At 45.7% G+C, this 14525-nt stretch overlaps 2 protein-coding genes across 2 annotated transcripts in view; both read right to left on the reverse strand.

The window, feature by feature from the left end:
- The window catches only part of LOC127607514 (sideroflexin-1), a 204409-nt gene that overhangs the window by 149537 nt on the left and 40347 nt on the right, over positions 1-14525 (reverse strand). The gene's annotated exons all lie outside the window — the stretch shown is intronic.
- LOC127608198 (neuroligin-3-like) overlaps positions 2271-14525 on the reverse strand; it is a 238327-nt gene continuing 226072 nt past the window's right edge. The window contains exon 8 of the mRNA XM_052077159.1: positions 2271-5723. Within this exon, the coding sequence (XP_051933119.1) occupies positions 4865-5723 (859 nt within the window). The 3' untranslated portion in view covers positions 2271-4864. The remainder of the gene's footprint in view (positions 5724-14525) is intronic.

Genomic DNA, 14525 nt, shown 5'->3' on the forward strand with positions numbered 1-14525 from the left:
CGAGCGTCGTACTTCCCGGTACAGTGTCACACGCAGGCGCTGCAGAAGCAGCAAAATAAAAAACATGGAGAAAAAAAAAGAAACAAAACACTATTTTATGACAGACAAATACAGTATATGAATAAACTGACAATGCCGCTTATTTGCTTTATGGAGAAGTGAAGCCACCAGCAGCCATTTTACATTGCCACTCTGTGTGAAGTGCTTCATCTTTCATTCTTCTCTAATAAGGCACACCTACTCGAAGATTCATCTGCATCATGTTGTCAGAACCATCAACAATGAAATGAAAGTGAAGACCACCTAGAAAAAAAAATGCTGCAAAATGTAAACCTAAACCTTTGTGTCACAACTCACGTCCTATACTCTGAATGGGTGATGCAAACAATGACGTTTGTTGTTGGAGAAGCTCTCATTGCTACATGGATCCATCATCCTAGCATAAAACATGCACTGATAAGTAATAGTGGCAACGTAGTATGGCTGACCTCTGGCTTCAGGGCCTATTGATCTGAGTAATTCATACATGTGCTATATATGTTATGTATATGTTATACACCTTTCAGTCTGACAAACCGCAGTGATACTGTCCCATATTGTTTATTTCACCAATCACCACACCGTGTGTGTGCATGTCTATGTGTTGTTTTTATTTTCTGTATTTATTTTTCATTTGGTTGAAGTCACCGATGTGGTTAAAAAGCTCCTCGGTGGCAAGGCCCCGGGGGTGGATGAGATCCGCCCGGAGTTCCTCAAGGCTCTGGATGTTGTGGGGCTGTCCTGGTTGACACGCCTCTGCAACATCGCGTGGTCAACGGGGAGAGTGCCTCTGGATTGGCAGACCGGGGTGGTAGTCCCTCTTTTTAAAAAGGGGGACCGGAGGGTGTGTTACAACTACAGAGGGATCACAATCCTCAGCCTCCCTGGTACGGTCTATTCAGGGGTGCTGGAGAGGAGGGTCCGTCAGGAAGTCGAGCCTCAGATTGAGGAGGAGCAGGGTGGTTTTCGACCTGGCCGTGGAACAGTGGACCAGATCTACACCCTTAGCAGGGTCCTTCAGGGTATGTGGGAATTCGCCCAACCTTGGAGAAGGCGTTTGACCGTGTCCCTCGGGGAGTTCTGTGAGGGGTGCTTCGTGGGTATGGGGTACCGAACCCCCTGATATGGGCTGTTCGGTCACTATACCACCGATGTCAGAGTTTGGTTCGCATTGCCGGCAGTAAGTCGGAATCGTTTCCACTGAGGGTAGGATTCCCCCAAGCCTGCCCTTTGTCGCCGATTCTGTTCATAACCTGTATGGACAGAATTTCTAGGCGCAGCCGAAGCGTTGAGGGGGTCCGTTTTGGGGGCCTCAGTATTGCATCCCTGGTTTTTGCAGATGATGTGGTGCTGTTGGCTCCTTCAAACAGGGCTCTCCAACTCTCACTGGAGCGTTTCGCAGCCGAGTGTGAAGCGATTGGGATGAAAATCAGCACCAAATCTGAAACCATTGTCCTCAGTCGGAAAAGGGTGGAGCGCCCCCTCCGGGTCGGGGGGGAGATCTTGCCCCAAGTGGAGGACTTTAAGTATCTTGGGGTCTTGTTCATGAGTGAGGGCAGGAGGGAGCGAGAGATCGACAGGCGGATCGGTGCAGCGTCCGCTGTGATGCGGACGTTGTATCGGTCTGTCGTGGTGAAGAAGGAGCTGAGCCAAAGGGCGAAGCTCTCAATTTACCGGTCGATCTACGTTCCAACCCTCATCCGGGAGGGGCTCAGAGTCGAGCCGCTTCTCCTCCACATCGAGAGGAGCCCGATGAGGTGGCTTGGGCATCTGATTCGGATGCCTCCTGAACGCCTCCGGGCATGTCCCACCAGAAGGAGACCCCAAGGAAGACCCAGGACACGCTGGAGAGACTATGTCACCCAGCTGGCATGGGAACGCCTCGGGATCCCCCGGGGAGAGCTGGAAGAAGTAGCTAGGGAGAGAGAAGTCTGGGTTTCCCTGCTAAAGCTGTTTCCCCCGTGACCAGGCCCCGGATAAGCGGTAGAAGATGGATGGATGGACATATTAGGTGCTCGATGCCGACGTGGGACGGAGAAGGCAGACAAGGGCGGGCCTGGAATAATGAGTCATGCCGACTGGCGGATCGATGTGTCCACCACAAAGGGAGGTACGCTGCTTTAAGAAAAATAAGATAACCCCCCCCCCCCCCCAAAAAAACTTTCTCTGATCTTTTATCAAACCTGAAAGTCTCAATTCAGTTTCAAATCCTTTGTGACTCTGTGAAAATTAAACATATCTGAACAAATAAACCTGCCCTGGTAAAATGTGCTAACAAAAGAAAGGGAGAAAAACGGTTGCATGATGACTACAAACAAACTTAACTTATCTTTCAATCGGTGTTGCTCTCACTTGTCCTACGGGAGCGCCCTCAGTGGCTACAAGCTGTAACTACACAAAAATTGTTGGAGCCCGGTAGCATAGCCACTGACTTGAATATTTTTGGCTGAACTACTTTAGCGAAATTTACACAATGTGCAATCTGATGTCAAGTTGGAATGCCACCGGCGAACTGCGACGACGCATCATTAAAGCATTACTGTTAATAATGTTGCAGCAGGTAGACTCCATCCGTGTATTTTTTCCTCTGAGGTTTTTTAAGGAGGTGTGACCCATATAAGGTAGGATAAGAATAAACAAGATGACTCATACAGATCAACCAATAAGCATCTCCCCTCACATAACCCCTTCTCTCTCTCTTTCTGCAACGAGCAGGTTTTGTGATGATCTGACCAGATAGGGATTTTCGCTTGGCTGCTCTCCAACCGCGGAGTCAAGATTTTAAAAGAATAATGTTTAGGTATCATAAAAGACTGATCTCGTTTCAAGCGGTCATATTGTGCTAGTGTTCCTTCAGAAACTTTGGGAGGTAATTTGCGCCTTGCTACGAGGGGTATTCATGGGAATTGTCGGTTTTAATGACAGAATCAATAACTCCAGTTTTCTCCCAGAGAATAACGACAAATGAAAAGATGCAATCGGCAATCGCCGCACAATCTCCCATTGCTGCAGCACTACTTTGCATGCATTACAGTAAAATGTAGAGTTATGCACACAGGCCCGAAGCTGTTAGGCCCTTTCTCAAAGACGGAGAAAGAGGGGGAGCAGCGACGTAAGGAGAAGGAGATGGGATGAGAGGATGAGGGTGGTACAGCGAAGATGTCCCGAGGCTTAGGCTGGCTCTCGCTGTGAGAATATTTTTCTTTTTACTCATTCAAGTGGAAATCCTAAAAGAAGAGAATGACGTGAAACTTTCTATTCCTTTTTTTGGGACTTTTTTTAATTTGGTACATGGCACAATCAGCATGTATGCATCTGGTATACATAAATAAATATTAAATATTTCATCCATAAATATACATATAGAGCTCTTACAAAGATGTCTTGAAGTGTTGTTGGCAAGGGATGCTCATTTATTTGTGTTGGTGCTGTTAGGTATTTTCTTGTTTTTGTAAGTGATATCTCCATAGAAGCCCTATACATATATGTATGTATGCCCATATTTATATATATGTATATTGAAAGAAATACAAGTGTGCACTGATATAGGTTCTCTCAGTGCAAACAGGCCAGTGACTGATGCTGTCGAAGTGGAAGTCTAACAAAGTCCACTCAGTTGTTTCTTGAAGCTATCTTTTTCTCTTACATGTAAAATAATAAGATTTATTTTGTCATCTTTAAGCAAAATTGGACATATAGAACTTGGAACAAAAATAACCCCCAAAAAAGTGCTATTTTGCAAAGACGGACACCAAGAGACGCAGCAGAAACACGACTGGTGGTGAACCAAAATCAACAACATTGAAATGCATTTTGCCTTGAACCCCCCCCAAAAATCAAATAAATGCACACAGTACAGCCTACTCAAATTTCAAAAATAAATGTGGACGCACACGACCGCACATGTTGACGCACTCGCCTCTCATGTTCCGCGCGGCATGTGTACGTGCACACTTGGTTGCGATCGGATCATATAGCTTAACAGATAAACTGGCTGTAAAAGATGCACTTTCTTAACAAAAAACAATCACAAGAACAAAGCACATGTCTCCAAGCCAGAGCTGTCCATGGCAAACCCTTTGACGCAAATTAACGCACAATGAAAGATGAAACCATTCATGTTGTGCTGCAAACAGGAGCAAAAATAAACCAAAAAGTTGCCCCAAATGGGATTTAAAATCTCTACATCTGCACACCCTGCTAATTTCTAATCCTGGTATCAGTCTTTCTGTCACTCTCCTCTCAGTAGATAGTCTATTAGAACAGATATGATGACACCACCCCCACCCCCTCCCCCCAAAAAGAATTTTGTAAGGCATTGAAATCAAAAGAAAGAAGCAATTAAAAACATGATGTGAGTTTCGACATCGAGGCCATTGTTCTTCATGTGTCTCCCCCCAGGAGGAAGGAGGATTGGGAAATTAAAAAGCACTTTTGTTTGTTTTTGTTAGGAACTCAAAAAAAAAGAAAGTCTTCTTTGTCCGCTTAAAAGGCTTTTCAAATGATGATTTTTCGAAGAAAAAAAAAGTAAAAAGGACACAACACAAAAACCAGCTCCTCCCCTGATGAGAAGGGAAGCAGTTTGATTTTGGCAGCTCTGCACAACGTGACATCCATGGAGAGCTCTGAAGCGACGCTCCTCGTAGTAAAAGTCTGGTTAAATCTCTTCATGTTTTAATCTGCCCTTGTCTCCCCCCCCCCCCCCCGCCAATCCTCCCCCTGTGGTATTTATAAAACACAATCCTCTTCTCTGTTTTGTTGAATGGTTTGCTCATCCTCCGTCGGCATCGCTGGCCGTCGACCCCCTGGTCTGGTCCACTTAAAGCTATACGCGCGTGGTGGAGTGGGAATGCGGCAGGCCGGTGGAGTTGAATCCCGTGGTGAAGGTGTTGTAAGGGTGCAGGTTGGGCATGCCCACCAGAGAATTGGGGATCATGGTAATGGTGTTGGGCGTCATGAGGGGAATGTCGTCCGGAGAGCGCCGCAGGGTGAGCGTGTAATCGGGCAGCGAGGCCAAGCGCAGCGCCCCCTCGTTGCTGTTCCCCGCCTCGCACTCGTGGTGCGTCTGGTTCATCTGCAGCGACATGATCTCCTCCTCGGGCGCGTGGTGCCCGATGTCGTTAGAGGTGGTCTGGCGCTGCGGGCTGGGCTGGCCGTGGCTGGACTCCTGCCGCCGCTTGTCCTTGCGATAGTAGAGGGCGGCGAACGCCAGTACGTTGAGGAAGAGCAGCGAAGCCCCCACCGCGATGGTGACGCTGAGCTCCGTGGAGTAATCCCGAGGGTTCTCCACCACGAGAGGCCCAGACTCCTTGTCGTTGCCCCAGGGGTCCTTGTCTTCGCTGTTGTAGGCCGGCGACATGGGGGGCCGCTTGGTGTTGAAGGGCCACGTGGTCTTACCGTTGGGCCGCTTGGTGGACAGGGTGTTCTGCGTGGTATCTGGCGGGGGCACTTTGGTGGTGGTGGAGGTGTAGTGGAACATGTCGTGAAGATTGTACAGATGCGGCACCAGGTGCTTCCAGAAGGCCACTTTGGTAGCCCGGTAGTGATCGCGCACGCGCGGCTTCAGGCCGATGTGAAGGTAAAGCTGGTCCTGGGGGTTGTACTTGGACCACGCCACCTCCTCGAAGCGGTTGGCCTTGGTGTGGATGAACTTTGTGTCCTGGGGAACGGGTTTGTTGGGATCCCTGAGGAGAAGACACAGATGCAAAAGGAGGTTATGCAAGAGTCACTCATGTACTTTGGCCTGGACCAAATTACGACATGTCGTGTGCATTTGCTGCGCAGTCCTGAGTGTTCGTGTTAGAGGAATCCATGAGCTAAATTGTATCATGTTTAAAGTTTAATTTAATCTGGGCACATCTAAACGTTTGGGTGCAAATCCAGCACCCCCAAATGCCGACACACAAAGGCGCCGGCCATCTGGCCGGCGGGCTGTTAAAGTCCACACTAACACGTTAATACAGGTGGGCGACCACAGGGGAGAAGGCGAAACTTGGTCACAAAAGGGGAATGAATAATTCGGGAACAGCGGGTGAGCAACAAAAGACGAGGTGATAACACCCGTTGCACCCAGACGACATTGGCCATCCGCAAAGTCTGCAACATGCTGATTCAATGTAGACCAGACAGAAAAGGCGCCAACGTACTGGTGGTTCAATGTTTAAAACAGGTAACCAATCACTACTGAGGGGCCCGACCGGGGGTGCGCTATGCAAATATTGGGGGCAGTGTTTTTCTTGTATTTTGCATATGTTACAATAAAATGTAGAACTCGCGGAGACGGGACTTTGAGTGTGATCGCGGAGCAACAACCGTCGTTCGCTCTCAGAGGTCCGCCGATATTGTAGACAATTTTCCTGTGTGCCTAGTTCTTTCTTTAACTTTGTCCGAGAAAATCTCTGGCAGTTCGCAATGGCATTTTCCATCCGAGCAAAAGTTGCCCGGTACAAGAGAATATGCACTGCGAGGCAGTTTTGGGGACTTGGCGTTCTGAAACAGACCTCTCACACACCGCAAGGCAATGAACGAGTGGCACCTCTTTCAACAATCGTGCAACCAATCACAGAAGAAAATGTCTGGAATCGTTCCCCTTGTTGTGAAGTGTGCTGTTTCAAGTAAATATTTCGACTTTTATACTGTTTTAGTATTGCATAGTGGTCGACACTAAGTGTGTTCCAACTTCGGTACAAAGCTGTCAGTGTCGCTGGTATGGAATTTGGTCGTCTATCTTTGTTTCGTTTCCCCAGTGCTCAATAAGATAAGATAAGATATCCTTTATTTGTCCCACACTGGGGAAATTTACAATTTTGTCACGAGATGTTATCTGCGGTCCATACAATGTTCATGTCAATGAGCCCATCAGATGCTCAACAGTTTGATAGTTTCTGGAATTAATACACCATGATTCTTCACTTTTCAAATGTAGTGTTCCAAAAAAAAAACTAAAACAAGAAGACCGAAGTTTTGTTTTAGTGTTTGAATATTGGAAAAGAAAGCATCGCAGTGGCCTCGCGTTTCACCGCGCACATATTCTCCTTGTGGGTTTTCTCCAGGTACTCTGGCTTAGTTCGACATTCCAAACTCATGCATGGGAGCTAACTGGGGACTCCTAATTGTTCAGAAGTGTGAATGTGAGTGGGAACGGTTGTTGGTCTACATGTACTATTTTTAATTTGCGTATAAAAAGGTCATTTGTTTTAAAATCCTCATTCCTGTTCAAATCAGTGATCGTAAACTACGAGGGGGAAAAAAAATCTGCATTGTAGCAATCTATGACAGTGGACGGTCACTGAAACAAGCAGGTGGTGGTCAAGTCAAGTCTAATATAGCCCGCAAACACAAAACACCCCAAAGAAAACCCATCAGCTTGTTGTCCCAACACTGGTGTAGCTGCTAATTGCTTCGGGAAGGCAACGCAGTGTGCATTGGCATCTCGTGAACTGATGTAAAGTGGACAATATTAATTAAGACACTGAGTGGGAACTGCTCAACCCATCGTGGGTGCGTACGTGCGTGCACGTATCAGGAAAGGATCAAAAGACAGTCAGGCATCTTTTTTTTTATGCAGTACTGCGTTTGTGCCAAAGAGTTCGCCGTTTCCCTTTTTGACATCCTGACATGTCCTTTTCAATGAGGAGCGAAGCTACCGATTTATTGAACTAATTATCATAAAGCAATCTCCGGCAATCCAACAAAGCCTTTCTTTCTGTAAAGTGTCGCAAGCAGAAGCTGCGGAGGCATCGCTGTAGCTCTAGTACGCAAAGAATAGATCTGCAAAAGAATGCCGCAGCCTTGAAAACACAACAACCACTCGAGTCCGAGAGGTTGAAAGGAAGCAAGGAGCCGCTTGACATTTCTTCAAATGTCATGAAATATCCCTTTGCGGGTTTGATTGCCAAGTCATTGGCACGCCAAGTTCAAGTTTATTCTGGGATTTAGGGATGCACCGGTCACAGTGTATTTTTGGCACCGGTCCTTGTATTTGGAAACGTTTGTACAAGAGAATTAAAAGCCACACCAGAAGCATTCAACCCTCAGTTCGTTTTTCTGCTGTCAATTTTTCTTTTTCAGGTCAGTGCTTCTGGGAGAGGTGAACAGAAAGAAAGGGAGAGAGAGAGAGGGTGTCTGAGTGGTAAAACAAATTGAGATGGCGAAAGCTGAATCCCTGGACCTGGGCCCGTGTCAGCAGAGCAGCCTGTAAATAACCACTTTTATTAGGCCCGTAATGATCCCCAATGAATATTGACAGGCGGACTATGATGACTTTGTAGCTGAATATCAGCAATTAAGTTTCAAAGGAGCGGCTGGTGGAGGTAAGGTCATATTGATCTCTCTGTGCACAACATGCCGGAGAACAGGACGTCAATCGGAGACGTGCTTGTCTGCAGCCTCCCGCGCGCTCACGCGCACGCATGCAAATCTACCTTGCCCATGGACAAATACGCACATGACAACAATGGGGGGCGGTTAGAGCAATCTCAGTTAATGGGAATTCCTGGCAGCTCAATATGCGCGACGAAAGCTCTCATCTGGGCTGGGTCAATTTGGCGAATTGTGATCACAAAAAGATCTCAAAGGTACTTGGCTAAATCTCACAAAGCAATCTGTGCGCGCAGGGAGTAGGTTTTTAGATTAGAGTGCGAGATGTCGTTTGGATAAAAAGGAAAGCATTTTAGCAACACAAAGAAATCGATATGGGGTCGTTGGATAAATTGAAAAAAAAAAAACAACCAGTTGACCAAACCTACAAAATGCTTGGTCAATTCCTGCCAGAGAAAATAGCTGCAATTTGAACACGGATGAACAACTTGCTGACTGTGTGGACAAACAACCTGCAGAAGTGAGAAAGAATGACTGCTAATCAGTGAACGCAACACTTGACCTTGACTTGGAGTGGTAAAACTAATGGCCTTGTCAAACTACATGACATTTTTGTCCTTCAGAAAAGGCTAAAAGGAAGCAAGGACCAGTTTCTTGATGGTGAGTAGAGGGTAGAACTCAACTCAACTGTATTTATGGAGCACTTTCAAACAGCCATCGCTACATACAAAGTGCTGCACATGGAGTAACTAAGATATATACAACAATAAAGCAATAATCAGTAACAAAGATGGTAGTAAGGCACCAAACAGTAAAACTAAGATCAAATCTGAGTCATGCTGAGTCAAATGCCAGAGAGTTTTGAGTCTAGTCAAGTCAAGTTAACAGTATTTATAGAGCACTTTCAAACAGCCATCGCTGCATACAAAGTGCTGTACATGGAGCGATCCAACATGTACAACAAACAGTAAGACAAATCGGTAATAAAGGCGGTAGAAAACACCAAACAGTAAAACCAAGAGCAAAACTAAGTCATGCTGAGTCGAATGCCAAAGAATACAAGTGAGTTTTGAGGAGGGCTTTAAAGATGGGCAGCGAGGAGGCTTGCCGAATGTTGAGTGGGAGGTCATTCCAGAGAGAGGGACCAGCAACAGAAAAGGCTCGATCCCCTCTGAGCCTCAATTTACCGGTAGTTCTTGGTACTTCTAATAATGTCTGGTACACAGACCTGAGGCGCCGGGCAGGTGTGTAGGGGCGGATGAGCTCAGAGAGGTAAGGTGGCGCGAGATTATTCAGAGATTTGAAAACAAAGAGGAGGATCTTGAAAATAACTCTAAAATGAATGGGGAGCCAGTGAAGGGATGCCAGAGTAGGAGTTATGTGCTCCCTCTTACGAGTGCCAGTCAAGGGGCGAGCAGCGGCATTCTGAACCAGCTGAAGGCGCTTAATGGAGGACTGGCTGACTCCAAAGTACAGGGCATTGCAGTAATCGAGCCGGGATGTGACAAAGGCATGAATTACTGTCTCAAAGTGTTCATGTGAGAGGAGAAGTTTTATTTTTATTTTGGCCAGCTGTCTAAGGTGAAAGAAGCTGGATTTAACAACGGCACCAATTTGCCGATCGAGTTTGAAATCACTGTCCAGTTTAAGGCCCAAGTTTGAGACTGTTGACATAAGAATGTCACACAACTTAGGTTCATTTAAGTTTTAAGCGTGTACCATGTGTGACTTTATTGACAATCAATGACTTTTGCAATTATGAATGAAGTGAATGGCTCAAATACAATACAATACAATACAATACAATACAATACAATACAATACAATACAATACAATACAATACAATACAATACAATACAATACAATACATGCTGATTTATATCGTGCTTTCATGCACTCGGTTACTTTGGGAATGTTAGTTCGATACATGCTGCGCAAGTAGGTACACGGCAAAAGAAAGTGTTTTTTTTGCGTTGTCTTATTGTCTTATTATAGAACAAGATTTTGCACTTCTAATGACTGTGCAGAGTGTTGGGTAATGCTGCTGAAAACAGACAAGTGGCTGGCAGGCTTTTTTTGGATTCGTTACAACGAACGCCACCGAGCTCACGCCGTGTGTTGACTTCAACAGCAGACAGCTCAGTGCGAGGCATATGTACAATTAAATCAAGTCTATTTATCTATATTGGCATAATTTGACATTTATGGTCCCGTTAAGCCCGAAGGACCATCTCACTCTCCCGCATTAGCGTACAACATGCATCCTGTCAAACCACCCCCTTAATCTAGATGGACATCGGGGCTGTGGATGGACTCCAGGCGCTGGAGAAAGGATTATTACACACATAAAAGAAAATGTTTTAATGGCCTTTTCACGTCCCTTCTGACTTGTTCACATGCACAGCTTCTCTCCTCACCTCCGCTGGTTCTCTCCGTGTGACCTGCTGACCCACATTGACCTCGGCCAGTCATGCATGTTCAAGCGCTCCCATGTGTTTGTTTTCATGATTGACTGTGAGCTTGTCTACGTATGGCTGTATCTCTTGTGGCTTGTGTACCTGTCTGTCTATGTGAGCGTGCCTTTGTATTAGAAATGCAATCCAGGTGTAACGACTTGACCAGAGGGCCGCACAAGTTCAACACAAAGCGTGCAGCAGTTGCACGCATGCTGGAGTGGAGAAAGTGATCCCTCCCTCTCCAGTCTTACACGACATTTTTAAAGCTTTTCCACGAGAGGATGTGTCACACGGATGACAAAGTCAACCATTCCAATACTTTATGTCAGTTAGAATCATTCTAGGCTCATTATTCATTCCAAACCATGACGGGAAGCTCTGATCTAAAAGGTAGATAAGAGGATAGAATGAATATCATCTCCCTTATTTTTTCCCATTTCCCATGTACGTCCTTCCCCTTTTCATCCTGATGTCATTTGAAGCGCTTCAGTGATCATAGACCTAGCCGTCACCAAATCTGAAAAGACACGTTTCGGCGGCCCGAGGCAGAAGACAAAAATCTATTTTCACTACACTCAACAGCCCTGAATTCCTGAGCTGAGTTCGAGCCTCGCCATATAATACGAAAGGAGGTGCATTAAATCTCAGGCACTGTTGCTCATTTGGCTCAGCTGCTAAAATATGCAAAGTTAAAGCTCTTTGAAAGTTGAGGTTATTGTTGTTACCAGTGTGTAACAAATACATCCCCCGCAGCTGTTTATCTACTTACCAGGTAACACAAAGTAAGCATTTCAGTGGAATTTTCCGTGCCAACACCTTGCCCTGTGTTCTGAGTGGATATTTCTTCAGCGCAGGTTATATCGTGCTTGTCGGCAGCCTCGTAGGACAGCGTGCAAATTATCAGGCCGTGCTCTTTTGCCCTTCGTGTGGTTGCATGCTGGGGCGGAGGGATGAGTGATGCATGCTTTATATTTAATGGCAGCCTTCAGTTCAACGGGCTAAGTGATGCGGGGCGAAACGCTCTAACTTTGGAGTGTACTGAGGTGCCGGAGGACAACATTCGGACCTTTCCTTATTGATTGATTTGTTAATTTTTTTCTTAAATGAGCGGCGAAAACAAAACTCCTTCAATACATTCAAAGTATGACATTTCTGCATTGAAACCGCCTCATTAATAGGTTGTTTCACATTGTTAAATTGACAAAGGCGAAAAATGCCAAGTTTAACAGCCACTTATGGACGTCAAATTTATATCCCCTCCTCTCATTACATTCGGCCCATGGCAGCAACACTGATCAATGTTATCCACACCCAGAACAAGCTACACTGCTTCTTACCTTGTCAGATGAGAATTTAAATATTCACTACCACATCTCCACATCAAGTCGGTTCCTAATTCAATGCAGCGGGCATTTTCGGCCATGCTGTTGCAACTGCTGCAGGTTGCATTCAAGTAAGCGGTGGCTACAGTAACCTAAGCAATGAATTGAGTGGTAAAAATGATTGCAACTCTGGTAAAATAGTCGTGATTACACAGGTTTTGAGAAAACTGAGGAAACATGGACTTGGCTGCCAGTGCTCCAGGTGAACCAATCTCCATTAAGCACCTCCAGCTGGTCCAGAATGCCGCTGCTCGCCTCGTGACTGGTACCCCTAAAGCAGGGGTGGGCAATTATTTTCCCGGGGGGACCAATTGAGAAGCAGAAAATATTGTGGAGGGCTGGGCCAAAAGTTAGAAATAGAAATAGAAAATAAAGAAGGCAGCACAATGTCTTTGTATGCCAATAATAATGTAACATTCTCCTCCACCATCACACTCAGCACCGGTTCTCCTCAAGGATGTGTTCTGAGCCCCCTGTTGTTCACGCTCTACACATTTGACTGCACTCCGACTCTTATAAGCGGTCCAGTTTGCGGAAAGTTTTTGACATGATAACAATCAAACCATTCTAGAAAATGTTTATTTACTCGAGCCACAAGCAATTCACTCTGAGCATGGAAATGACCAGAATCTGACTGAGTAAGAATCGCTTCCTTGTTTTTCAAAGTCTCGTAGATTTGAGTCTTTCCAACTCCAGGCGTCTCCTGAATGTTTCGTACTTTGTTACCCGCCTCATTTAATCAGATACATATCACTTTCCCTTCCATGGTCATTACTCTCTCCCTCTTTCTTCGTCTTCCCCTCCCTCCCTGTGCTCTGCAACTTGAAGTAACTGCCCCACCTGGTGTTGAAATACCTGTTATTAAAAGTCCAAACGAAATGAATGCAATCAAACCTTAATTGTGCATCAATCTTCGGCGGGACGGATTAATAAGACCAATGGGCCGGATCCGGCCCGCGTGCAGTGGTTTGCCCACCACTGCCTAAGAGGGAGCATATAACGCCTTACTCTGGCATCCCATCATATGGCTCCCCATACATTTTAGAGTTCTTTTCAAGATCCTCTTATTTGTTTTAAAATCTCTGAATAATCTGGCGCCACTTTACCTCTCTGAGCTCAACCGCCCCTACACACCTGCCCGGCGCCTCAGGTCTGCCGACCAGACATTATTATTAGTACCAAGAACTAAACTGAGGCTCAGAGGGGATCGAGCCTTTTCTGTTGCTGGTCCCTCTCTGTAGAATGACCTCCCACTGAACATTCGGCAAGTCTCCTCGCTGCCCATCTTTAAAACCTGTCTCAATACTCACTTGTATTCTTTGGCATTTGACTCAGCATGACTCAGATTTGTTCTTGGTTTTGCTGTTCGGTGCTTTCTACCATCTTTGTTAACGATTTGTTGCTTTACTGTTGTACATGTTAGTTACTCCATGTACAGCACTTTGTATGCAGCGATGGCTGTTTGAAAGTGCTCTATAAATACTGTTGACTTGAGTTGAGTTGCACAGAGGCCCCTAACCTGAACTTTTAGAGCCGGAATCAAACCCGTGACCCCTGCACTGTGAGGTCAACGCGCTAACCACTGGGCCACCGGGCCGCCTACTGGTTACTAGTGCATCCTAAAAAAAAACCCCAAACCATTCTTAGAATTTGTGGACAATTCAGAGGAAGGGCAAGCAATAGCTGCCAGTATCCTTCCAGAGGTGTTTGAAAAAAATCATTGGGTGCTAAAGAGCGCTATAGACATCTCACAGTTGAATTGGCAGACTTTGTCACTGAAGACAAAGCAATCGATGCTGTATATTTTGGCTCTCACAACCAGCCCATTTTTTAATTTTTTTATTTGGTTGAGAATAATGTGAGGTTGAGATGGAGGAGTAGTACTAGAAAAAGAAAGAGCAAAAGAAGAAATAAAGAACCAACACATGTCAGCGGTGTAATCTTTAACTATACTGAGCAAGACCTTGCACAGCATGTGACGGTGCTCACAAAGAGGAAGGAAATGAGCACAAGCCAGCAGTAAAAAACACACCGAGTGGAAAGTTGGACTGACATATTTATAGCGCTAATGATATGTAGTGACTGATCTTTGCTGCCTTTTCATCATTCTGTCTTTTTCTGAAATGCTCCGCCAGCGCTTTTGGATGTCGGTGCACACGCTGTGCTTTTTATTTGTTGTTTGAGATTGTGTGAAAGTTGCTGCGTGTGGACGACACAAGGCAAAAGTTTTGGAGGCACAGTTGAAATGATGTCGGAGAAGACCGGTAATGAGATGTAGTAGGTATTTGACCTGTGATTGATAATGTCAGCCTACGCTTGGAGTTCATT

This window comes from Hippocampus zosterae, chromosome 1, assembly GCF_025434085.1.
Source record: "Hippocampus zosterae strain Florida chromosome 1, ASM2543408v3, whole genome shotgun sequence".
Taxonomy (NCBI): Eukaryota; Metazoa; Chordata; class Actinopteri; order Syngnathiformes; family Syngnathidae; genus Hippocampus; species Hippocampus zosterae.